Below are 25928 nucleotides of genomic sequence, written 5' to 3'. Positions count from 1 at the left end.
CAGCAGTTGGGGCGCACAGATCCAGCTGCTCCGCAGCATGTGGGATCCTCCTGGACCAGGGCCTGAACTCGTGACCCCTGCATTGGCAGGAGGATTCTCAACCACTGCACCACCAGGGAAGCCCAGGGAAAATGATTTGGAAAAGAATATATATATATACATATATATATATATATATATATATATGTATATATATATATAACTGAATCACTTTGCTGTATACCTGAAACTAACACAACATTGAAATCAACTATACTTCAATTTTTAAAAAAAAGAAAAAAAAAGGGGGACCTCTTTTAGAAAGTCATCAGGATCCAACTCTGAGCACTCCAGAACACCTTCCCTTCCTCCCCAGTCATGGATACAGTAGATGCCCTTTCCCACACAACCGTTCCCATAGTACAGAACAACTACAGCTCTTAATTTCTCCCCAGAATGTGAGCAGTGTACCATTGAAGGCTACAGTCCACCTGGCATCCTCTACTGCCTGCTCCACCAACTCAATCCCAAGGACCTAGGAGGTATACTGAGCCAGAGAGAGGCCAATCACACCTGGGGAAGTAGGAGAGAATAAGAGGAGGGTATTTTATGGTATTACCAATGAGGTTATGCCTGCACCACTATCACCACCTCCCCACCTCGGCTGCAAGGGCCCTGGGTGCTGCGTGGATGGTGTTGGGGAGATAAGCTGCATGTTGATTCTGCCCTGGGCTGCCACTTGCCAGTTACACAGCAGATGTCAAGGAGGATGGTGTTAGAGTTCACTCCACTCAGCTCCCCCATAGTCCGATACAGTATCTCTGCACCAGCAATGTTAACCTGGAAAAAGGCATCTGGAGAGATGCAGATCTTCAACCCCAGGAGATCTTCAAAGATGTGGGGTTCCCCAAACAGGAGCTGGTAGGGGGACTGCTGATGGCTGCAACGGGTCGTAGTGCTAGAAAAGAATAAAAGAAGAAAGCACCTTGGAATGGCAGACCAACCTATCTCTAGTGGTTGGTTGGAGAGGGAGGCCCCAGCATCTCAGCTAGGAGACAAAGCCTCCATGGCATGGCCCTGAGAGCTCTGGAGGAGTTTCCCTCTCAGGGGATGGAGGTACATGCAAACACTTGGTCATCAGCGGCGCTGCCTCAGTAATCCACAACCCAGACTATGGCAAGCCATCAGACTGCGGCTTGCTGTTGGGCTGTCCCAGGTTTACCTTTCCTGGAAGTAAAGTGATGTCAAGTCACAGACTGCTCCTGGCCCTTTGGTGAAAGACTTCTTTACAGTCTCCTTCTGAACACAGAGCTCCTCCTGCCCAGACCACAAAATCAGGAGTCAAGCAAAAACCCACCTCTGACAAATTTTCTCTCCAAGCTCTATGGTAATCAGCCCTGCAGTAGTCAGACAAGAAGGCACATTACTCAAATCCTATTATAGATAACACTTAAAGCAATGTTCTGTAGGACCAAAAAAAAAAAAAAAGCTATTTTCACATCTCAGCAGAAGCACTCCTTTGCTTATTGGCTTTTGACAAATGCTATACAACAGACATGGCACTTTCTCTGGTTTGAGCCTCTTTAATAGTTCTCTAAAGAAAGTGTGAGAGTTATTCTTGTTGTAACCTAGGAGCTAAACTAAGCTTTTGTCCCATCACAAACAAGCAATAACCTTTCAATTCCTTTCACACTTCTCTACTTCAAATATCCCATCCACCCATCCAAACACCACCTCAGAAGACACACGTCCTAAGAGAAAGGAAAGAAAGGGCACGGAACAGAATGAGCACAGTAACTAAATCCTTTCTTCAAGTTCTAAACGTTTTAAAATTCTTACGTCACTACAGAGAGCCCTATCCATCAGCTAGACACAAGGACATATGACAATAAACTATGTTGGAGCTATAGAGTTAAAAGGCCAGGAATCAACGACCTGGGTTCAAGCCCTATAGCTTTGCTATTTACTAGCTCTTTAACCTTGCGTACCTCTATGCCTCCATTTGCTCAGCTGTGAAATGAAGGGAACAATACCTCTCCCTCTCCAGCCTACTTCACAAGTTGCTTGAGATGATCACATAAGTATTAGAATATTTTGATACAGGCATGTTTGAAAGCTCTAAGTGTATTACAAATGTAAAAGTATTATGTAGATTATGAAATTCTGACCATATTCTAGTCTCTATTAAATTGGCTTCTGGAATTAGTAGAACACCTAATAAGTTCTGTGGGCAAAGTTCTTGTGAAAATCCTCAGGAGTCCTCACATGATAATTAACTTGGTAACCTAGCCTCAGTCTCTTTGGTTTCATTATGCCAGCAGCATGGTTAACAGGATCCTTGCCATCTCCTCATCATCATCCCCAACCCTTCTTTCCAACCCATACATTCTATGGATGCATTGTTTCTGCTATCTTCCCTGAAACCTCCAAATACCAACTGCAGCATATTGATAGTAAGGGCTGCTATAGAAGCTGTTCCTTATCATCCTTTGAGTCTCACCTGCCTTAATTCCTGGGGATGGAAAGAGATGATGGCCATTGTGTGCCCTTGGCTATTGGTGTGGGCTATGAGCTCACGCCAGTACCCACCTTCACGAAACAGAAGGCAGGGCTCCAATGGGGACTGTTGAAGGAATACTTCGTAGTACTAGGAAGAAAACAGTACTATTACACAGGCAAAACTAACAAAGTTTGACAGCTCATTATTCATGCTGAGCGACTGTTACGGGCTGAAGCGTATCCCCCCCTACACACAAATTCATATGTTGAACGCTTAGTACCTCAGAATGTGACCAGATTTGGAGACGAGGTCTTTAAAGATGTGTTTAAGTTAAAATTAGGCCATTAGGGTGGGTCCGAATGCTGTGGTTTCAGTTGGCCACGCTGCTACCCCAGTGGGCCCACCACACCAGTGGGCCTGGAGGACAGTATCAACCCATAGAGGATTATTCTCAAGCCTTAAAATTTAGTGGAATTTGCCCTGCTAGGTTTCAGATTTGCTTGGGACCCAAGACCCCTTTCTTCTTTCTGATTTGTTCCTTTTGGAATGGGAATGTCTATCCTATGCCTGTCCTACGATTGTATTTGGGAAGCAGATAATTTGTCCAGCTTCACTGGTTCACAGCTAATTCTGTCTTAGGATGAATTATACCTTGACTGATACCTCTCATCCACACTTCATTTAGATGAGATTTAGGACTTAGAGTTGATGCTGGAATGTGTTAAGAATTTTGGGCTGTTGGAATGGGGGTGAATGTATTTTGCATGTGAGAAGAACATGAATTTTGGGGGTCCAGAGGAGAGTGTTGTGGGCTGAACTGTGTCCCCCTAGGATTCATACATTGAAGTCCTAACCCCCAGTACCTCAAAATGTGACTGTGTTTGGAAATAGGGCCTTTAAGTAGGTGATTAGTTAAAATGAGGCAGTTAAGGTGGACTCTAATCCAATCTGACTGTTGTCCTTATAAGAAGAGGAAATTTGGATACACAGAAACATCAGGGATGTGCACGTGCACAGAGGAAAGCCCACATGAGGACACAGCAGAAAGGCAGCCATCTGCAAGCCAAGGAGAGAGGTCTCCGAAGAAACCAAACCTGCTGACACCTTGATCTTGGACTTCCAGCCTCCGGGACTGTGAGAAAATAAGTTTATGTTGTTTAAGCCACCCAGTCTGTGGGATTTTGTTATGGCAGTCCTAGCAAACTAATGCAGTGATATAAGAAACATGATCACTGCCCTGCAACCTTACTGAGGGATCCTATCCATGACAGCCCAAAAAGTATGTTCCATGAAGGCTCAGAGTTGTATCCTGAGTCTAGCACATAACCAGTGCTCAATAATTATTATTGAAAGAAGTTATGAAACAGCAAAGGTATCTGTATGAAGAATTTCAGCTTGTTGTGTACACAGCGTGGAATACAATAATCATCCATTTCTGTGAATTCCTCCTGGCAGCAATTCCTAATATACTACTAAGCTGCTATAATTCCATTCTTACTTATAACTTCCTGATGTAAGCCCATTGTTTCTGTATTTCTTCATATAACCAGGTGCCAACTAGCTTAGTTGGATCCTTCATCTTCCCCTGGTAAATACAGGTCAAAAGCAATCCTGATTCAGTGTGGAGATATCAGAAATCCTTAAAGCCAAACTTCAAACACAAGCCAGTTGCTGCCACAACAGGACACACTATCTGATCTACTAGGTCCTCTTGTTTTCATAATGCATGGGTTCTGGATCCACTGCATTTTCACACAAACCCAAAATAGTGCATGGAAGGGAGAGTTACACCAAAAAACAGTGCCACTTGAGAGGGTAAAAATCAATTAAGGGTGCACTTGACCACTTCTGCTATAATTTCATATAAATGCAACATAAGATGCTTAACTATACTTATACTGAACAAATTTTTCCAAATTTTGAAGTTGGTGATTTAAAGAAAGACTGGTTCAACTGTTGTTTACTTGCTGGTTGGAAAGGAATGTTTTCTGGAAGAAGATTCAAATGTCTTTGAGGTCCTAGAAGGATGGGAACTGAAAAACTGAGTCTGACCTGGAAGATAATGGGTAAGTAAATATGAAATACAGCTTCTCCACGGTATGAGCCAAGGCTTTGGTTTCTTCATTTATAAAATAGAGCCTGAAACTCCTATTCTTACATGGGAATGCCTAAGCATCATATTGCAATATACAGTTGACCCTTGAACAGCATGGGTTGGAACTGTGTGGGTCCACTTACATGTGGATTTTTTTCAATAAATATGTACTACATTACTACACAATCTGTGGTTGGTTGAATCTGGGGTTGGTTGAACTCGAGACATGGAACTGCAGATATGGGAAAACCAAGGATATGGAGGGCCAACTACAGAGTTATAGGTGCATTTTCAACTGTGCAGAGGGTCAGCGCCCCAACCCCCATGTTGTTCAAGGGTCAACTGTATCAAATCAACACACTGTACACCCTAAACTTACACAATGTTGCATGTCAATTATACCTCAATAAAATAAAATTTTTAAAAAGAGTGAAAGGGCCTTCTGGTTCAAATAACAGACTATTCCTCTTTAAAATCCTACTAAAATGAAATAAAGGAATAAAAAAGACATAAACGTACTTAAACTCATTGATCCACCAATTCTCCCTTCTCTCTCTCTTGCATCATTTTCCTCCCTCACTACTGGATCATTCCCATCAATACACAAGCATGTTCTTCTAACTCTCCCACCTTTAAAAAGAAAAGTAACCTTCTCGAACCCACTTTCCCCTCCAGCCACTGTTCCATTTCTCCGCTCCTCTTTGTAGCAAAGCTCCTCAAAAGAACTGTCTATATTCACTGCCTCCCATTCCTCTCCTTCTACTCACCCACTCAAATCAGGTCCCCACCACTCCACCTAAACAGCTCCCATTATGGTCACCAACGACCTCCGTGTCATGCAGTTCAAAGGTCAATTCACACTCCTCATCTTACTTGACCTACTAGCAGCACTGGCACAGCTGATGAGCCCCTCCTCCTCAGTTCACTGTCTTCACTAGGCTTTCAGGATCCCACACTCTCCTGGTTTCCTCTGACCTCACTGGCTGCCCCTTCTCAGTCACCTTTACTGGTTCCTCTTCTCCTCCCAGACCTCTTAAAATGGGAATGCCCCTGGGTTCAGTCCATGTTCCTGTTCTCTTTCTATCTACTCTCACTCCCTTGGTCATCTCTTCCAGTCTCATGATTTTAAATAACATCTACATGTTAACAACTCCAAGATTTCTAATTCTTGAACCTCATCCTAACAGATCTAACTACCTATTTAACATATCTACTCAGATGCCTAATAGGTATCTCAATGCAACATGTCCAAAATTGAGCTACTAACCTCCCCCTGCTCAAATCTGCTCTGCCACAGCTTTTTCCATTTCCGTAGATAGTAACTCCACTGTTCCACTTTCTCCTCCCAAAAACCTAGAGCCATTTTTCACTCCTCTCTTTCTCTTATACCTTTCACTCAATCAATCAAGAAATCCTGCAGTTCTGTCTTCAAGATATATCCACCTCCTCTGCTGCTCCCACTGGGCTATATCACCTCACATCTGGATTACCACATGAGCCTCCTAACTAGTCTCTCCCTGCTTCTACCTTTCCCTGCAACAATCCATACACAATATAATAGCCAGAGTGATCCTGTTTAAAACCTAAATCATATCATGAGATGCCCGCCCCCCAATCAAAACCTCCAACAGCTCAGAATAAAAGCCAAAGTCCCAACAATGACCTCTAAGGCACTACACTATCTGGTCCCCATTAACTACCTTACCTCTTCTCCTATTACTCTTCTGAGTCTACCTTCAGTTCCTCCAGAAAGCATGCCATACTCCTACCTTAGGGCCTTTGCCATGGCTGTTCTCTTTGGCTAGAATGCTCTTCCCTCAGACCTTCACATGGTTGACACCCTCATTTCCTTTAAGTCTTAATTCCAAAGTTTCTCAACCTTGGCACTATTGTCAATTCTGTGTTGTGGGGGGCTGTCCTCTGCACTGCAGGATGTTTAACAGCATCCTTGGCCTCTACTCACTAGAAAGATACCAGTAGCACCGTCCAACTATCCCCCAGTGGTGACAACCAAAAATGTCTCCAACATTGCTAAATGTCCCCTGTAGGGCAAAACTAATTCCAGTTGAGAACCACTGCTTTATTCAAATATCACCTTCTCAATGAAGCCTACAGTGATCCCATTTAAAATTACAACCCGCATTTCCCCCAAACTTATGACTTCTCATCCTCCTTATCCTGCTGCATTTTCCCCAGGGCATTCGTCTTAGTCTGTTTGGACTGCTAAAACAAAAGTACCATAAACTGGATGACTTATAAACAACAAAAATTCCTCAGTTCCGGAGACTGGGAAATCCAAAATCAAGGTTCCGGCAGATTCAGTGTCTGGTGACAGCTTCCTCAATGACGGCTTCTGTCTTTTCACTGGAACCTCACATGGCAGAATGGACAAGCTAGGGGCTTCCCTGGTGGCGCAGTGGTTAAGAATCTGCCTGCCAATGCAGGGGACACGGGTTTGAGCCCTGGTCCGGGAAGATCCCACATGCCACGGAGCAACTAAGCCCGTGCGCCACAACTACTGAGCCTGCGCTCAAGAGACCATGAGCCACAACTACTGAGCCCACATGCCACAACTACTGAAGCCTGCGTGCCTAGAACCCATGCTCTGCAACAAGAGAAGCCACCACAATGAGAAGCCCACGCACCACAACGAAGAGTAGCCCCCGCTCACCACAACTACAGAAAGCCCGTGCACAGCAACGATGACCCAACACAGCCAAAAAAATTTTTAAAAACAAACAAATAAATAAATAAATAAATGAAAAGAATGGACAAGCTAGTTCTCTGGGTCCTCTTTTATAAGGGCACTAATCCTAATCATGAAGGCTCCACTCTCATGACCTAAGCACCGCCCAAAGGCCCCAACCTCTTAATACTATTACCTTGGGGGTGAGGATTTCAACGTATGAAATTTGGAGGGACAGAAACATTCAGACCAGCACTGCACTTATCACCTTCTAACATATTATATAATTTACTTTATTATTTTTTTTAAAAAATCTGTCTCCCCCCACTAAAATATAAGTTCCACAAGGGAAGGGATATTTTCTTCATTATTGTATCCTAAGCACCTAGAATAGTGCCTGGCATTTGTAGGTACTCAATTGTACTTGTTGAATGAATAAATGAAAGAAAGAACAGAGATAATGGGAGAGAAGACAACAAGAGCAAACCAGATAAAAGACTGGAATGGCAACTGACTTAGCAAGATGAAGGAAGCTACATCCGGATTGCCTACAAAGGGGGATCTGATGAGAGGTAAGGCTTATCTGCTCCACACAAGCCTGGAAAGGCTCAAACTTGAAGTGCAAGGAGATAGAGATGGGATAAGGTACAGGGCTTAAAACAGGGTTTGGTTGAAAGTCTGGACATAAAACTGGTAAACAACCTCATCCTACCAAAAACCTCTATCCTTCTGTAGCAGGAGGTTGGGGATGTTTTTTCCCTTAGGAAAAAATGAACACACAAATACCAGGAAATACCAGGCGGAGTGGTGGCACAGAGGTGGAAACAGGAAGATTCAATGTAAATTCTCTCAAGAAACTGAATAGTCCCAGAGTAATGATCTCCCGAGAGAGATATGGGCCCCCACCCACAAGCACCAGCAGTCAAGCCAAGAATCAACACACCCACTCAAGCTGAACTGCCAATCAATTTAAAGCATCATGCTTAAACATGAACGGTCAGGCAACTACCACCAGCTACTTGATTAAAGCCTTCATTGCAAAAGACAATACCCAAAACAAACAGGGAAAAAAAATCCCTGAAGGAAGCAGACAATTCAAAAAACAGGAAAAAGGGCTTCCCTGGTGGCGCAGTGGTTGAGAGTCTGCCTGCCGATGCAGGGGACACGAGTTCGTGCCCTGGTCCGGGAAGATCCCACATGCCGCGGAGCGGCTGGGCCCGTGAACCATGGCCGCTGAGCCTGCACGTCCGGAGCCTGTGCTTGCTCCGCAACGGGAGAGGCCACAACAGTGAGAGGCCCACGTACCGCCAAAAAAAAAAAAAAAAAAAAAAAAAAAGGAAAAAAAAGGAAAAAGCAATATTAAAAAAAATATATAAAAAAATGTGTATATATGTATTACATTATTTTAAAAAAAGAAGATGCTATACAAAAGGAACAATCAGAGAACAAGCAAAAGCTTTTGAAAATTAAAAGGTGGTAGAAAAAAAGTCAATAAAAATGTTGGCATTTATTTCAAGAAAATTTCACAAAAAGAAGAACAAAAGGGAAAAGAGATGGAAAATAGAAGAGGAATGAGTAGCAGATTACAGAATCAATTCATGAAGTCCAAAATCCAAATAATAGGAGGTATAGAGAGAACAAAGAAAATGAGAGGAAGTACTTAAAGAAATAATACATCACACCAGTCAGAATGGCCATCATCAAAAAGTCTACAAATACTATATATAAAATAGATAACTAATGAGAATGTACTGTATAGCACAGGGAACTTTACTCAATACTCTGTGGTGACCTAAATGGGAAGGAAATCTAAAAAATAGTGTGTATATATATATATATATGTATAACTGAATCACTTTGCTGTACAGCAGAAACTAATACAACTTTGTAAAGCAACTATACTCCAATTAAAAAAAAAGTCTACAAATAAATGGCAGAGAGGGTGTGGAGAAAAGGGAACCCTCCTGCAGTGTCAGTGGGAATGTAAAGTGGTGCAGCCACTATGGAGAACAGTATGGAGGTTCCTTAAAAGACTAAAAATAGAGTTGCCATATGATCCAGCAATCCACTGCTGGGCATATACCCTGAGAAAACCATAATTCAAAAAGAGTCATGGACCACAGTGCTCATTGCAGCTCTATTTACAATAGCCCAGACATGGAAACAACCTAAATGTCCATCGACAGAGGAACGGATAAAGAAGATGTGGTACATATATACAATGAAATATTACTCAGCCATAAAAAGAATGAAATAATGCCATGTGCAGTAACCCATAGATGGGCCTAGAGATTATCATACAAAGTGAAGTAAGTCAGACAGAGAAACATAAATATCATATGATATCACTTATATGTGGAATCTAAAACAATGATACAAATGAACTTATTTACCAAACAGAGGGCTTCCCTGGAGGCGCAGTGGTTAAGAATCTGCCTGCCAATACAAGGGACATGGGTTCGCCCTGGCCCAGGACGATCTCACATGTCGCGGAGCAACTAAGCCCATGCACCACAACTACTGAGCCTGAGCTCTAGAGCCCACAAATCACAACTATTGAGCCCATGTGCCACAACTACTGAAGCCTGCGTGCCTAGAGCCCATGCTCTGCAACAAGAGAAGCCACAACAATGAGAAGCCCACGCACCACAACAAAGAGTAGCCCCCACTCACCGCAACTAGAGAAAGCCCACGCACAGCAATGAAGACCCAACACAGCCAGTCATACATACATACATACATAAAATAAAACAGAAACAGACTCACAGATATAGAAACAAACTTATGGTTACCGAAGGGGAAGGGGCAGGGGAGGGATAAATTAGAATTTGGGGATTAACATATACACACTACTATATATAAAATAGAGAAACAACAAGGATCTACTGTATGGCACTGGGAAGTATATTCAACACCTTATAATAACCTATAATGGAAAAGAATCTGATAAAGAATATATATATATAACTGAATCAGTTTGCCGTACACTTGAAACTAACACAACATTGTAAATCAATTATACTTCAATAAAAAAAAATAAAAATAGGGAATTCCCTGGTGGTCCAGTGGTAAGGACTTGGCACTTTCACTGCAGGGGCCCGGGTTCAGTCCCTGGTTGGGGAAGTAAGATCCCACAAGCCACGTGGCATGGCCAAAAATATAAAAATAAAAAATAAATTAAAAAAATAATAATACAGGAAAATTTCCCATGTCTGAAAGTATTAGTTTCCAGCTTCACAAGGACTAGAAAGTGTCCATCACAATTAATGAAAGAAGGGCCACATGATCATGAAGTTTCACGGACAGAGATTCCCTAAAAGCTTCTAGAGAAATAAAGAGGGGAGAGATTATCTACAAAGGAATAGGACTTAAAGTAGCATCCAGGCTTACACAATATTAGCGGCCAGATGACAATGAGACCATGTCTTCAAATTTATAAAGGCAAATGATTCAAACCTAGTATTTGAAATCTAGAAATACTCTCAGTCATATGTCAGGAAAGAACTAAGACATTTATAGACATGCAAAGACTCAAAGTTTACTCCTAGGCACCCTTCCTCAGGAAGCTAATGGAGGTTGTATTCCAACTAAATGAGGATGTAAACCAGAAAAAGGAAGACAGAGGATCTGAGAAACAGGGGTAAAGACAGAAGAACAGCAAAAGGAGTCCCAAGATAACAGCTAGGCAGAAGGCCTCAGGAGCCTAGGATGGAGACTTCAGAAAAAAGGTCTTCAGGGAAAATACTAAACTCAAGTTTTAGACCATATGGAGAACATTGATGAATGTTTGACAGAGCTCTTAGAGCACTCAGAAAAAAAAATAGCAATAGGTTCAGAGAAAACTAAGCCAATGAGAAAATTAGGTAATTATTCAAGCCAATGAAAACTAAAAGTTGTAAAATCCATCATATTACATAGGACTAAGCAGTTATTTTTTTTAAATGAAGCATACAGCAGAAACTAACACACCATTGTAAAGCAATTATACTCCAATAAAGATGTTAAAAAAATGATCAAAGGATCAATCCAAGAAGATATAACAATTGTAAATATTAAAAAAATGAAGCATATTATTATGTGGAAAAAAGGTACAGAACTGTGTCCATATTAAGCTACCTTTTAGCTAAGAAAAGGGGAGATACAAATATGTTTCCATTTTTTAAAATAAATAAAAGTGAATAAAAATGTTACCCATAGAAGGAGGAAGGGAACTGGGCAGAGGGGACAGAAGTGAAAACTAGACCTCTTTAAATACACCTTTATGGGACTTCCCTGGAGGTCCAGTGGTTAAGACTCTGCACTTCCACTGCAGGGGGGGCGGGTTCAATCTCTGGTCAGGGAACTAAGATCCTGCATGTGGCACGGCCAAAAAACAAAACAAAAAGAAAACACACCTTTATTTTGTAGATATGACTTTGAAACCATGTAAATATCTTACAAAATTATAAAACAAAAATTTAATCAAAAGGAAAAAGAAAAAAATCAATCCCTAAAATTTGAAAGCAAGAATGAAGAAAAAAAAGAATCCATGTATCATGTCAAGTTGGTGGTGTAACTACAAAGACATGAATTCCTTCAGAGCCACAATAATTGGACAAAAAGAACTGGACAGAAATCTTGAGCTCTTTTCAGTAATCATTTGTTAGTAATAATACTAGTATTGTTGTTCTGAAATTATATGTAAAGAGTAGGATGGAATAAATAAGTACAGCTGACCCTTGAACAACATGGGTTTGAACTGCACAGGTCCACTTATATGAAGTTTTTTTCACTAAACGTGTACTACAGTACTACATGACGCATGGCTGATTGAATCCACAGATGTGGAACCACAGATACGAAGTGGATTTTCGACTGCACAGGGGTTGGCGCCCTTAACTATGTCCTTGTTCAAGGGTCAATTGTAAGTATTCTAATGTTGTCAGGACTAAAGTTTTAATTGTAAGAGACAAGAGATAAAAATATAAAATCAAAGGATTTAAGTAAAAACTCTATAATTTTTAATTTGATTTGGACATATTACTGTGAACTCATGATATATTTTCTTCTAAAAAAATATTTCCTAGCTCTGTCCACTAAAAAGGCATTGAAATATGACCAACTCAGTATAAATAAGCACGCACCTAGCACCCTGCCATTTCCCACTAACAGAGACAAGGATTCCTTAAAGAAACGGCTGAGGGCTTCCCTGGTGGCGCAGTGGTTGAGAGTCCGCCTGCCGATGCAGGGGACGCGGGTTCGTGCCCCAGTCCTGGAAGATCCCACATGCAGCGGAGCGGCTGGGCCCGTGAGCCATGGCCGCTGAGTCTGCGCGTTCGGAGCCTTGCTCCACAATGGGAGAGGCCACAACAGTGAGAGGCCCGCGTACTGCAAAAAAAAAAAAAGAAACGGCTGATTCCAGCTCCCAGGCATAAAATGGACTAGATGTGCTAGAAATATCTTATCATTCCAGAACTATCACGGCCATCTAGGTCTCACAGCCAATTAAAAGAGGTTCCAATTGGCCAAAAATGGAGTAACTGGAGTACCAAAAAACCCCTAGTATCTGCAGTAGATTGAAACATATCAAGTATGTTAAAAATCTATGAGTTCCTAATGATACCAAAACAAACACATTAACTGATCATCTTTTGAGGAAGGTGAAAGAACCAAGGATTTATCCTGCCTTTCCTGTAAGAGTACCTTAGAGTAACCAAAGGGTTGATAGGGAAAAGTTATTTCTAGAAGAATTCCAGCTAATAAATAATAGATTTAGAACAGAACTGCATTGCAACCCCCCCCCCCAAAATAAGAGATCTAGGCACTGATCACTAATGACAGCTAAACCATTAAGCGAAAAGCTGACAGGGAACTTTTCAATGAGTGAATCAGACTGATGACACCTGAATCCGCTGTTCAATGTTAACATCACCAAAAAAGAGAGCCCATTAGACATCTACATATAAAAACATTCTTGCCAAAAATCAAACCTGAATCTGATCAACACTCTAGATCTACCAGCTTAGAGGAAATACAGGGGATAGAGGAAGAACATTCAATGATATCAAGGAGATTCAATCAGCAAAATCCAGAATGGGAGAATCTCCAGAGGAAAACAAACCAGTTTCTTCAAAAAGTAAATTGCAGGGACAAAAAAATTAATAGGGAGGGGTACTTAAAAATTAAGAGGCTAAAGAGACATGTTAATCAAATGCAATGTATATACCTTGTTTGAATCCTGATTTGAACAAGCCAACTATATCAATTAAGCTTTTTATGAGATAAAACAGTGCCTAATCTGAACATTTACTAGGTAGTTGATGATATTATGGGATAAATGTTTATTTGCAGGTGTGACAATGGTATGAAACTATGTTAAAAAATTAAGTCCTTTCTGTTAAAACTCATGCTGTGGTATTTATATCTTATATGATATAATGTCTGGAATTTGCCTCAAACAAATCCAAAGGGGCTGGTGGAAAGTGGGTGAGAGTATAGTGAAAGCAAGATGGGCCATGTGTTGATAGTTACTGAAGCTGGGTAATGGGTACATGGGGTTTGTTATACCATTCTATACTTTTACACGTTTGTAATTTTCCACAACATAAAATGAAAGAAAAAAACAGTACAATAAAGGAAACAAAATCTTAGTACATCTACTTGGCTCAGGAGTGAATATCTACAGTCATAACAATACAGATGCTAGAGACCAGTTGCTTGGACTGGAGTGGTGATGATGGTGGTGGAAATAGAAAGAAGAGGGTAGAGTCAAAGTATTTTTAGAAAGGAAAACTGAACGAAATAAATAAGAAAACAAAAAAAAAAGAAAGGAAAACTGAAAGGACGTGGAGATTTATTATATGTGGCTGAGGAGGAAGTGGTAGGATTAAGACAGAGGAGTCTAAGAGGACATGTTTCTAGTACACGTTGCTACCATTTACTAACGTGAGAAAAAAGGGCACATTTGGAAAGGGAAGAGGGTAAATTTAGTTTAGGGCAATGGTTCTCAACCGGAGGTGATTGTGCCCCACAAGAGATATCTGGAGGCAGTTTTGGTTGTCACAACTCATGGCCTCTAGGGGCAGAGGCCACGGATGCTGCTAAACATCCTCCAGTGCACCTAATAGCCCCACACAATAAATAACCATCCAACCCAAAATGTTAATAGTGCGAAGGTTGAGAAATCTGGATCTGGGCCAATGCTGATTTGAAGAGCTCTACAGGAAAACTAGGTGAGGATGTTCGGTAGCCTTTGGAACCCCACCTCCTGAAGCTCAAGATGGAGCTGGTATGCAAATATAAGTTTAGGAGTTGTCAATTTACAGGTGGTCATTCCAATCATCAGCTATAGTGGTGTGCAATCTCCCATGAATATATTCAAAAAGAAGGCCAAGGACAGAGTCCTGGAGGACACCAACACTTATCGTGGGAAAGAAAGGGAGAAAAAGATCCCATGAGAACGACTAAGAAGTGGCCAGCGAAATAGGAGGAAAACCATCAGAGAATGGTATCACAGAAACCAAACAAAGACAGTGTTCCCAAGGAGGAAAATAAGAATAATAAGTGGTACCAAAGGCAGAGAAAAGTTGAGTAAGTTAGGGGCAGAAAGTTTCCATTTAATTTGGCAAAACAGAGCTCACTGATGAATTTGGCAAGATTAATTTCTAGGAATTGTTGGGGGCAGAAGCAAGAACCATCAGATTTTTTTTAATTGAATATGTTTATGAAAGAAAAGAGCCGGTAGAGGTGGAGAAAAGTAGGTAAAGAAACGGGAGAAAGAGGGAATGTAACAAAGGAATAAGGGACCTGGGGAGAGAGGAGATGAGTCCAAGATGGTGTTTCAAGGAAGAATAGCCTTGGACAGGTAGAAGACTAACAGCATTTCACTGAGATAGGAGGGAAAGGAGGGGTAAGATTTCAGCGAAATTGGTAGATGGTAGGGGAAGCAGCTAAGGGAATCCTCATCTGTTGGTCTTAATTTTCCAGTGAAGAACCAGGCACAGCCATCTGTCAAGAGCAAGGGTAAATGTGATGGGATAGGAAATTCGAGGAGAGGTAAGAGTTTGGAATAGTCACTGAAGACAATGGGAGAAGAAGCTGACAAGGGTCATGCAGGAAGATTTCCAGAGAATGATCCTATGATGGGAGTTGTGTTCTAGCCAGGAAATCTTTGAGGTCAAGATGTGTCCTATGAGAAGGCACCACCCAAGTGTCAGAAAGCTGAATCATTAGGAGGATGGGTGCTGTAAGTATAAACAGGGAACAAGTATGTCATTTGGAAGTCCTGTTTCTTTTGCCTTTTTCTTTTAAGTTCCAGGAGGGCAGGCACCATGTTTGTTTGAATCACCACTGGATCCCCAGCACCTAGTCCAGTGCCTGACACATAGTAGGTACTCAATAAATAGTGGGTACATGAAACAGAGGGATACTAAAATGTCTCAGAGGCCAATCTAATGATGTAGATGCCTTACGCCCATTCCCACATCTCTCATGATATGTTTCAACCTTGTTCTGCTGAAAACACTAGCCTTCCAAATACAGACACCTGCCACTTGCTATCCTGCCCTTATCAGTATCTCTCTGTCCTAAATTTCCCTTGTATTAAATTCCTTGGATGCTTGACATTTGCAATCATGGATGCAGTTCTCTCTCCTCCTCTCCACCCTCTCTGAAATGAAACACTAGCAATGTTCTCTCCACCGTTAAGAAGTACACTTTCAGAACAGAACCCCTCCTCCCCTGTAGCACTAGAAGAGCTCTATGATTAAAATATCAGGCATGCTGCCGTTATAGACTGCAATGCCTGGGGTCATCTTCAACCAGCCTTTGTTCCTTATTACCTGTGCCACTTGACTGTGTTTCTTGGGGATGTTTTTCAGATGGTTAGACCGTACACAGACCATGTTCCTGTCTATGGAAAGAAAAAGAATTTGATTTACATGGTTTTCTTCCTAAAAGATTATTTAGAATAAAATGTCTAGCAACTCAAATCCCCTAATCCAAAGAGGCATATGCAAATATGAAGAAGCAAAGTACCTAATTCATGCTCAAGGCCATTTTTCAGAGAAAACCTGTTTCCTGGTCTGGCCATTAAAAAGCTTATTCTTAATGGAGCTAGTCCGCAATATTTTCTCTCATGCCACAAATGTGCAATATGATAATGTCTGCTTTCTGTTCAGATTTTAAGAGGGAAGTAAAATGTAATGGGTTTTGTTTTTCTGTTAGTGAATAACAGAACACTGACGTCATATACTCATTTAATTCAGCACACAGGGGAAAAAAAGAAAGCCAAGTGCCTATCCTAATGAACTGTAGTTTAAGGCATATGGATATTAAACAGTGTAACTAATATAAAATGATGGTGTTTCAAGTGGATTTATTGAAAATGGGCAAATGGTAAGTTCAGGAATAGAATCTAGGAATGGATACTGGAATTAAGTCTCAGAAATATGCCACTGTGATTTCTCTCACCAGCACTCACCTCCCCTACCAGTTCTTTTAAGGCAGATTTATCGCAGAAAGCTCTTAACTTTCAGGGATATGGGGATGTGAAATAGAAAGGGCATGTCTCTAATAAGCAGGAGACTGCTCCCAGTACAGAAAGTAACATAAAATGATAACAATGATGATGACGACGATGTTGACAACAATGATGATAATGAGACCAGCAGCACCAGCATCAATATTTATGAAGTGCTTACTAGGTCTCAGGCATATGGCTTTTAGAGGAAGAAAGCTGGGGGGCGGGGAGGTTGATTCCTAGCACTATAATACAATGACTACTCACCAAAAAGTATCCCCAATTAATCTTATTTTTTAATGCCTTTTTTTAAATTGAAGTATAGTTGATTTACAATGTTGTGTTACTTTCAGGTGTACAGCACAGTGATTCAGTTTTATATGTATATATATACATATACATATATATATATATTTTAGATTCTTTTCCTTTATAGGTTATTACAAAATATTGAGTACAGTTCCCTGTGCTATACAGTAGGCCCTTGTTGGTCATCTATTTTATATATAGTAGTGTATAAATCCACTGTATGGATTTATAGTGTATGTTATAGTAGTGTATGTTAATCCCAAACTCCTAATTTATCCCTCCCCCACTTTCCCCTTTGGTAACCATAAGTTTGTTTTCTATGTCTGTGGGTCTATTTCTGGTTTGCAAGTAAGTTCATTTGTATCATTTTTTTTTGATTCCACATATAAATGATATATTTGTTTTTCTCTGTCTGGCTTACCTCACTTAATATGATAATCTCTAGGTCCACATTGCTGCAAATGGCATTATTTCATTTTTTGTAGCTGAGCAATATTCCATTGTGTATATATATACCACATCTCCAATTAATCTTGTGATCATGCTCTGCATCAAAGGCTTCCAGTAGCTAGTGGCTACTGTGTTGGAAAGTGCAGCTATATATGAAGCAGCAAGAACACTTGCTACTCACACACACAGAGCTATAAGAATAACCCCCAAAAAAAGCAAGGAAGAAAGGAAACAGGCATTCGGATATAAGGCTCTAGAGTTTGGAAGACATAACTGGCCTAAAGTGAAAATTTCAGAGTCATTAGCATATTGAGTTTAAGGACACGTTGGGGCATCTGGGTAGACCTGTTCAGCCAAGCTTCCTACAAGTCTAGCACCTGATAGAATGGAGGAGTGAAGACTTAAGCTGGGTACCTACCTTGAGCTGTTCTTCATGGCTCAGCCTCCAGAGTGGCATCACAACATCAGCCAGCCTTGAATAAAATAATCCAGGCACCTCATTCATTATCTAAATATGTACTGAGCACCTACTACGCATAAGTACTTCCTGCCACCATTTGCTCTGGCATTTTACTTATCATTCAGAAGACCTAACTCTCAGGCCCCTGGGGAGATGGAGTCTGGGAGGAGAGCCCATTTTGGTGCTGTCTACTTAACAAAGCCGAACAGATGGGCAAACCTAATATAAGAAAAATCCAGATTTATCAGGAGGTAATTAATCATATTATAAAAAGGCTTCACTGTTGCGTTCCTTTAAATAGCTCACCTCCCTAACACTTTTAAAATATAATTTGATTTAGAAAATACAGTTGTTGCATAAAATGAGGTATATTTGTGTTTGCATGGCTGCGGTGGGACTATTCATTTCTAATTCATCTCATCTCTAAGTCCCTGGTTTTCAGTATACCTGTCCTGGACCTTTTGAGACACAAGGTCCCAGTTAAATATTCTCTTTCTGCCAAAAACACACATAAAGGCAAGGAGAACATTTTCTGCAATCACAAAGCATTTCCACCAACATTCCTTAGATGTCTTAAGTTTGCCCTGGGTATCCTACCTGAGGTGCCCCCCTGAATCCCTGCAAATGCCACACTGTACGTCAGGCATACAGAATTTCAGTAGGCCCAGAGATTCAGATTTGTTAAGGGGAAGGGATATCACCCAGGGCCTTACCTTTCCTGCCAGGAATCATCTAGTGGTCCAAGATGTCTTGGTTTCTTCTGACTTTTCTGTCTTCTTTGACACTTCTTGGCTATCATGTGGGTGAAGTTTCCCTTACATGCTGAGCCCAGAAAGAGTTGTGACCAACCTGGAGGTTTTCTGGCACACCAGGGGAGCAAATAATAATAGCATCTACCTTATAGAGTGGTTGCAAGAGTTAAATAAAGGATAATAAAAAACACTTAGCACGGTGCTGGGAAAACTGGACAGCTACATGAAAAAGAATGAAATTAGAACACTCCCTAACACCATACACAAAAATAAACTCAAAATGGATTAAAGACTTAAATGTAAGGCCAGACACTAAAACTCTTAGAGGAAAACATAGGCAGAACACTCTATGACATAAATCACAGCAAGATCCCTTTTGACCCACCTCCTAGAGAAATGGAAATAAAAAACAAAAATCAAAAATAAACAAATACGACCTAATGAAACTTAAAAGCTTTTGCACAGCAAAGGAAACCATAAACAAGATGAAAAGACAACCCTCAGAATGGGAGAAAATATTTGCAAACGAAGCAACTGACAGAGGATTACTCTCCAAAATATACAAGCAGCTCATGCAGCTCAATATCAAAAAAACAAACAACCCAATCCAAAAATGGGCATAAGACCTAAATAGACATTTCTCCGAAGAAGATATACAGATTGCCAACAAACACATCAAAGAATGCTCAACAGCACTAATCCTTAGAGACACGCAAATCACAACTACAATGAGGTATCACTTCACACCAGTCAGAATGGCCATCATCAAAAAATCTACAAACAATAAATGCTGGAGAGGGTGTGGAGAAAAGGGAACCCTCTTGCACTGCTGGTGGGAATGTAAATTGATACAGCCACTATGGAGAACAGTACGGAGGTTCCTTAAAAAACTAAAAATAGAACTACCATATGACCCAGCAATCCCACTACTGGGCATATACCCTGAGAGAACCATAATTCAAAAAGAGACATGTACCACAATGTTCACTGCAGCTCTATTTACAGTAGCCAGGACATGGAAGCAACCTAAGTGTCCACTGACAGATGAATGGATAAAGAAGATGTGGCACATACATACAATGGAATATTACTAAGCCATAAAAGGAAACGAAATTGAGTTATTTGTAGTGAGGTGGATGGACCTAGAGTCTGTCATACAGAGTGAAGTAAGTCAGAAAGAGAAAAACAAATACTGTATGCTAACACATATATATGGAATCTTAAAAAAATGGTTCTGAAGAGCCTAGGGGCAGGATAGGAATAAAGACACAGATGTAGAGAATGGACTTGAGGACACGGGGAGGAGGAAGGGTAAGCTGGGAAAAAGTGAGAGGATGGCATGGACATATATACACTACCAAATGTAAAACAGATAGCTAGTGGGAAGCAGCCGCATAGCACACACAGCAGAGATCAGCTCAGTGCTTTGTGACCACCTAGAGGGGTGGGATAGGGAGGGTGGGAGAGAGACAAAAGAGGGAGGAGAAATGGGGATATATGTATATGTATAGCTGATTCACTTTGTTATAAAGCAGAAACTAACACACCATTGTGAAGCAATTATACTCCAATAAAGATGTTAAAAAAAAGCACTCAGCAGAAGATTAAATAGACAAGATGTTTGTAAAGCTCTGAGCAGTGTCCAGTGCCTGGGAAAAACTCAGTACATGTTAATTACAACTGTCATGATGTTTAAAGACAGTATGAGACTGAATGGGGGTGGCAATATTAAAGGAAGGGAGCAGGGGGAAGGAATAGTGGGAATAACTATGAGTCAAAAGCTGGAAGAGTTAGAACAGGTGGAGGGCCTCACTTTGGAAAGAGGAAGGAACCCCTCTTCCTCCCACACAGGACTCTCTGTTGTTGCCTATTTACCTAATGGTGCCTGATCATTGATGTTTAACTATTTTGAGTACCCAGGACACATGTATGGACTTGGCCAGACACCTCACTGATCTGCCATGAAATTACCTTTTTGCCCTTGCCCTCTACCTTGGATTTCATCCTAATGTTAAGTCATACCTTAATTCATAATGAAATACATTTCAAGTCCAACATATGGAATAGGTTTATTAACAAAGATTCTTCCATGGACTCAATGCAACCAAAAATAAATAAATAAATAAATTTATTTTAAAAATTAAAAAGATTCTTCCATGGCTCCCTCTATTACTGTAAAATTTGTATGCATGATCACTACATAATTTAGAGGATGCTGACATGGGTGCTGTAATATTTAGCCCATACAGTATTTTGTATGTTTACAAAGTACTAAAGAAAGTAACTGTCATAGCTTGGAAGCATTCTGAGGATTTCAAATTTCTAACAGAATAAATTTAAGCTGGCCCGGAGTTCAGATGTTAACAATAACACACACCACCCAGCTCCCAGGAAGGGACAAGTCGTTAAGAACATGGGCTCTGGGGCCATGTTCTAATCCCAGCTCTTCTTCTCACTAGCTCTGACTCTGGGCAAGTTACTTAAGTGTTATGAATCTCAGTGTCACCATCTATAAAAATATGACTGGTAACACCTACCTTTCAGGGTTGTGGTAAGAATTAAATGAGCTCATATATAGGAAGCACTCAGGTCTGTGCCTAACACAGCAGCTGTTCAACATGTGTCACTGCCCTGCCTCAGGCTCTGATTCGAAGTGTGTCACCTGACTTCTTTGCGCCTTAATGTGTCCAACCTGTAAATCTGGTGAGATATAATGCATGCGAGTGCTGTGAGCGTAAGAACAATTACGTGGAAACTTAAACAACACACACACGCAAACTCTCCTAACCTCAGTGCCTGCTGGAGTGTGGTGAACTTAAGGCCCACTCAGGACCACCTGTTAATACTACCAAATGTGTGACCTGTGGTAGACCTTTTTCCAAGGTGAGACAGATGTGTATATTTGAAAAGCAAAACCAGAGAAAGGAATGAGCGAAGGGGCAGGAGACAAAGAATAAAGAATGGTACGGAGAGGGGCACTGAGGAGGCCCACACTACAGGTGGAGAGAGTGGTGCTCTTCCAGGAAAGGGGCCCTGTCCCTCCAGCTGGCAGGGAAGGAAGAAGGAAACTGCAGGCCCACTGGGGGTTGGCAGAGGGGCAGGGGAGCTGAGGAATTTGAGTACAGCTATCTCTATCCCATGATATTTAGACTTTTTGTGAGTGTGGGCCCTCTCCCTGGTGACTAGCCACCATGACTGTGCTCCACTTGCCCTGTACCCCTTGTCCTTCTACATTTCTCCAAATGGTCAGATATAGTCTACAATAGGACTCTACTATTTCAGGGTGCCAACCAGACATCTCTCCTGGTAAAGAGTCTCTCATCATACTTAGTAATTTCTCAAGTGAAATATAGTTTTCAAGGCAGTATAGTAATACCAGTCAAAGTGAGTTATATTTTGTTTTTATAGTGTTTCCTGTTTTAAATAAATGCTTGGGTTAAAAAAAAAAAAGAATGTGACAACTGCTCTATTTCTGCCTCAGGAATTGATCAGAAAGAGACCCAAGGTCCAGAGCTGCCAGAGAGCAAGGTATACTAACTCTCTAGGGCTGAATAGCTAACCAGCCTGAAATGCTCAGAGAGGTTCAAAGCAGAGACTATGTAGTAGGTTTAATCCTCACAGAGCCAAGGATCTCCTTGGAGCAAATGTTCACCCACGGAAAAGGATCCTGCTTACACTCTCCGTTCACCCTTCTTGCAGCTGGCCTGGCCCCAGACATGGTTCCTGGCTAAACCAGACGGACAGATGGGTACTGCTGCGTCCTGACTGCAGCCCACGTGCAGTCAGGTCCTTCCTTCCCCCACCAGACCCCCTTCACCAGCCCTTCCATCCCTCTCCTCTTTGGGCAAGTTCTGCCCACCGTGTTTGTAAGAAGGGTAACGAGGAAGAGACACTAGGAAAGGCTACCACTGAACTTGGGCGGGCTGCAGGGCCAGAAGAGCCGACAAGGGGAACAGGGGGAGGTCAGAACACAGGCGGAAGCAGAGCTGGATGCGACCACAAGCAGCCAGCGTCCGGTCGTCCCCTCCCCCACCTCGCCGGCCTTCCCAACTCCCCGCCCAGGAGGCAGCTTGGCGCAGTAAACAGTTTTCTCTACCGCAGGGGATAAATCGGGTTTTCGGACACTCCACGTACCCCTCTTACCTTCGTAACCTATAAATCTTCTTACAAACCGGAGGCGGTTAACGACAAAATCAGCTAAGGGTCCACATCGCAGCCGCTGGGGAGAGTCACTTCCTGGTGCGCCCAGCGCCTCTACTCCCGGAACAGACGCGACGGGACGCTGGGCTCCCCCGGCTGGCCCGACACCTGGAAGCTTGTCTCGTGAGCCCTTCCCCCGACTTTGTCCCGGTGCTTCTCTAGAAATCTTCCGCCAAAGAACTCGTTGCGCTAAGGCCCGGCGCCTTCACTTCCCAGCGACCCCTCCGCGCGGCCCCGCCCCCTGCCTGCTCGCCTCACCCTCCCATTGGTGGATCTGGATAAATCTCCTAAATCACTTAGAAATTCTCACTACTGTAGCGTAAACAGCGCTACCTCTATAGGGGTAGCCTACAACCAAAAGAATAGTTTTCTAATGGTAGAATTGCAGGCATCAGATCCATAATGGATTGGAAGATTGGGAGAGGAAGAGCGGGGTGGCTTCCTCAAATCGCAGCATTGAAGGATGCACACGTATGTGCTGTAAAAAAAATTGTTTTTATTCTGTTACTTTAACAGAATAAAATTTACAGCAAAGTGAATCTACATTTTATGACGCTCGATTTGTATGCTTAATAGTAATTGGGCTTAAATGGAAAACACTTTATAGTCAACATTTCAGTTATTTATTCAAAGCATAATATGCCTATTATGTGCAAGGCAATGCATTAACCCTATTGAGTACAGCAGTAAGTTAAACAAGGACCAATAACTCACATAACAGCAAACATTGTCAGCCTGACCAAGGTTCAAAGCACAGATCTGCCACTTATAAGCTGTGTGAATTTGGGCCAGTTACTTAATTGCTCAGTGCCTCATTTTTCTCATCTGAAAAAATGTCCTTATCAATTGTACCTACCTCACTGGGTTTTGATAAAGATTAAAGAAGTTAATGCATGCAAAGTGCTTAGAACAGAGTGAGCACACACTCAATAAATGTTAGCTATTATCATTCAAAAATAATTGTATATACTGTGTGTGTATATACACACACATGTGCATATATACCTTTTTTTAAAAAAGATCTTTATACGATGTGTAAAATAAATAAACTACAAGGATATATTGTACAACACAGGGAATACACCCAATATTTTATAATAACTTTAAATGGAGTATAATCTATAAGCGTTTTGAATCACTATGTTGTACACCTGAAACTAATAGAGTATTATACATCAACTATACCCTAATGAAAAAAATTTTTTAATCCACTAAAAAAAAGAAAAGAAGAGAGATCTTTGCTTCCCATTCTAAAGACTTGAGCAGGTAAGTGCTTGACTCAGATTGTGGCCTTCCTAACTGCTCTAATGGCTCTTGAGCAAAATTGGAGTGCAAACCACTGCTTCAGGTTTCTAGGCCTGCACTGGGCTAGCAAGTGAAACCAGGCCAGAGAGTGTGCTTTTGGGTCTCTTCTCCCTTTCTCTCCTCTTAATCCCCTCTTATTCAGAAAGCCAGCTCTACTCCTTTCCTCACCTCTTCTTCCCCTTTCTTCTCCTTCCCATGCCCTTCTGCTCCTTTATAATTTCTCATCTTGGCATCTTTTGTTGTGCCTAGCCCAGAGCCAGGTGCCCAATAGGAGCTCGATAAATATTTGTTGAATTGATTTGAATCCCACCTTGTCTACTGAAAGGAAAAGGGCATATCTTCGCTCACCCCCACCCTCACCTGCTCTGAGCATCCAATCGAACTCATTTAAAGCAGGTCTGTCATTTGAGAAGGCAGAACCCTGAGGGGTGACCAGAGAAAAGAGATTAAGGAAGCTATAATGTAATTACTTAGCCTTAACATTTCTATATATATTTAATCCGATAAACCATGTTCTTCTCTACAAGTGAAATCATTACATTTATAAGAGGGGTAAAATATCCCATATTATAGAAAAGGTTAGACTCGTCAACAGGAAAGTCAATAAATGAACATGTCATAGGTGATAAGAAATATTGTTGAATTAAATAAGAGCCGAAACCAAGATAACCTTTGCTTAACTTTGTTACCAGCAAACCAAATCACTACAAAGTGAAATCTCTAGAAATTTGTCAAATATTCTCATTTTGGACCAAAGAAAGGATTTCTGAGAGGCTAAAGATTTCATTAGCTCTCAGAAATAACATGTATTAAATCACTTGGAAAAATAAATAAACAAATAAAATCACTTGGCAGTTAGGGCTGATTTGGTTGCATTAGCCGTGTTCTTCAGGTGTGCTTCCCAGGCCTCTAGGCCTGTGTTAGAGGCCATGAGGGATAGACATAGCCTGCACCCTCGAGAGTATGTGACCTGATGGAAAGACAAGGCTCACAAAGTCAGAATACACAACCATGGGCTTTGGTAATTCTAGAAAAGCAGAGGATATTCTTGGTAGTCAAGGAAGGAAGAGAATGAGAATTGAATTAATGCATAGAATTTTAATCACCTGAGAGGAGGTGGGGGCTGCAGCATGAAAAGAGGAATGAGCAAAATATATGTTCAAGGCCCAGGAGGAGGCAGGCCCGGCTGGAAGGGACTGTGGTGCCAAAGTCAGTGGAGATCAATAGGTCCAGGAAGATAAAGGGCCTGGAGCCATTCATACTGTATTTTTATACTTTTGGGCAGCATTAAACATTTTTATTAAATAGGAAAAAAAAAAAAGAAGGGCCTGGAGTTGTAGTGCTGGGATGAGGGGTTTGACCTAGTTCCCTTAACAACAGGCAGCTAGTGAAGAATTTTTCATGAGATGTTTCTGGAAGTGAACTTTAGCAGCTGTGTTTAGGATGGATTTTAGGGTGTAGTGACTTGGAAGCTGAGGGAGACTGCTATAGTCATCCAGATGGGAGGTGCTGAGTCTCTGTACTAAGGCAGGCTACACTGCACTTTGCAAGAGTTTCTCAAAATGTGCACAGGGGCCCGTGTGCAACGTAATCATCTGGGGTGATTGTAACACGTGCAGGTTCCTGAGCCCCACCCCACACTTACAGAATCAAAATCCGAGAGGGGTAGGGCCCAAGAATATCTGGGTTTTTA

General features: G+C 41.5%; 1 protein-coding gene across 1 annotated transcript in view; it reads right to left on the bottom strand.

Moving 5' to 3' along the window:
• Window positions 1-23658, bottom strand: part of TRMT2B (tRNA methyltransferase 2 homolog B) — an 87131-nt gene extending 63473 nt beyond the window's left edge. The window contains 9 exon segments of the mRNA XM_033849285.2: window positions 451-552; window positions 723-937; window positions 1202-1296; window positions 2480-2626; window positions 16080-16190; window positions 17937-17991; window positions 18692-18875; window positions 22874-23133; window positions 23645-23658. Coding sequence (XP_033705176.1) covers window positions 451-552; window positions 723-937; window positions 1202-1296; window positions 2480-2626; window positions 16080-16190; window positions 17937-17991; window positions 18692-18875; window positions 22874-23133; window positions 23645-23658 — 1183 coding nt within the window.
• Between the last annotated feature and the right edge of the window lie 2270 nt (window positions 23659-25928).

The sequence above is a fragment of the Tursiops truncatus genome, chromosome X (assembly GCF_011762595.2).
Source record: "Tursiops truncatus isolate mTurTru1 chromosome X, mTurTru1.mat.Y, whole genome shotgun sequence".
In the NCBI taxonomy this organism is placed as follows: Eukaryota; Metazoa; Chordata; class Mammalia; order Artiodactyla; family Delphinidae; genus Tursiops; species Tursiops truncatus.
Note: the sequence above shows the minus strand (reverse complement) of the source record. Positions and strands in the feature narration are given on the sequence as shown.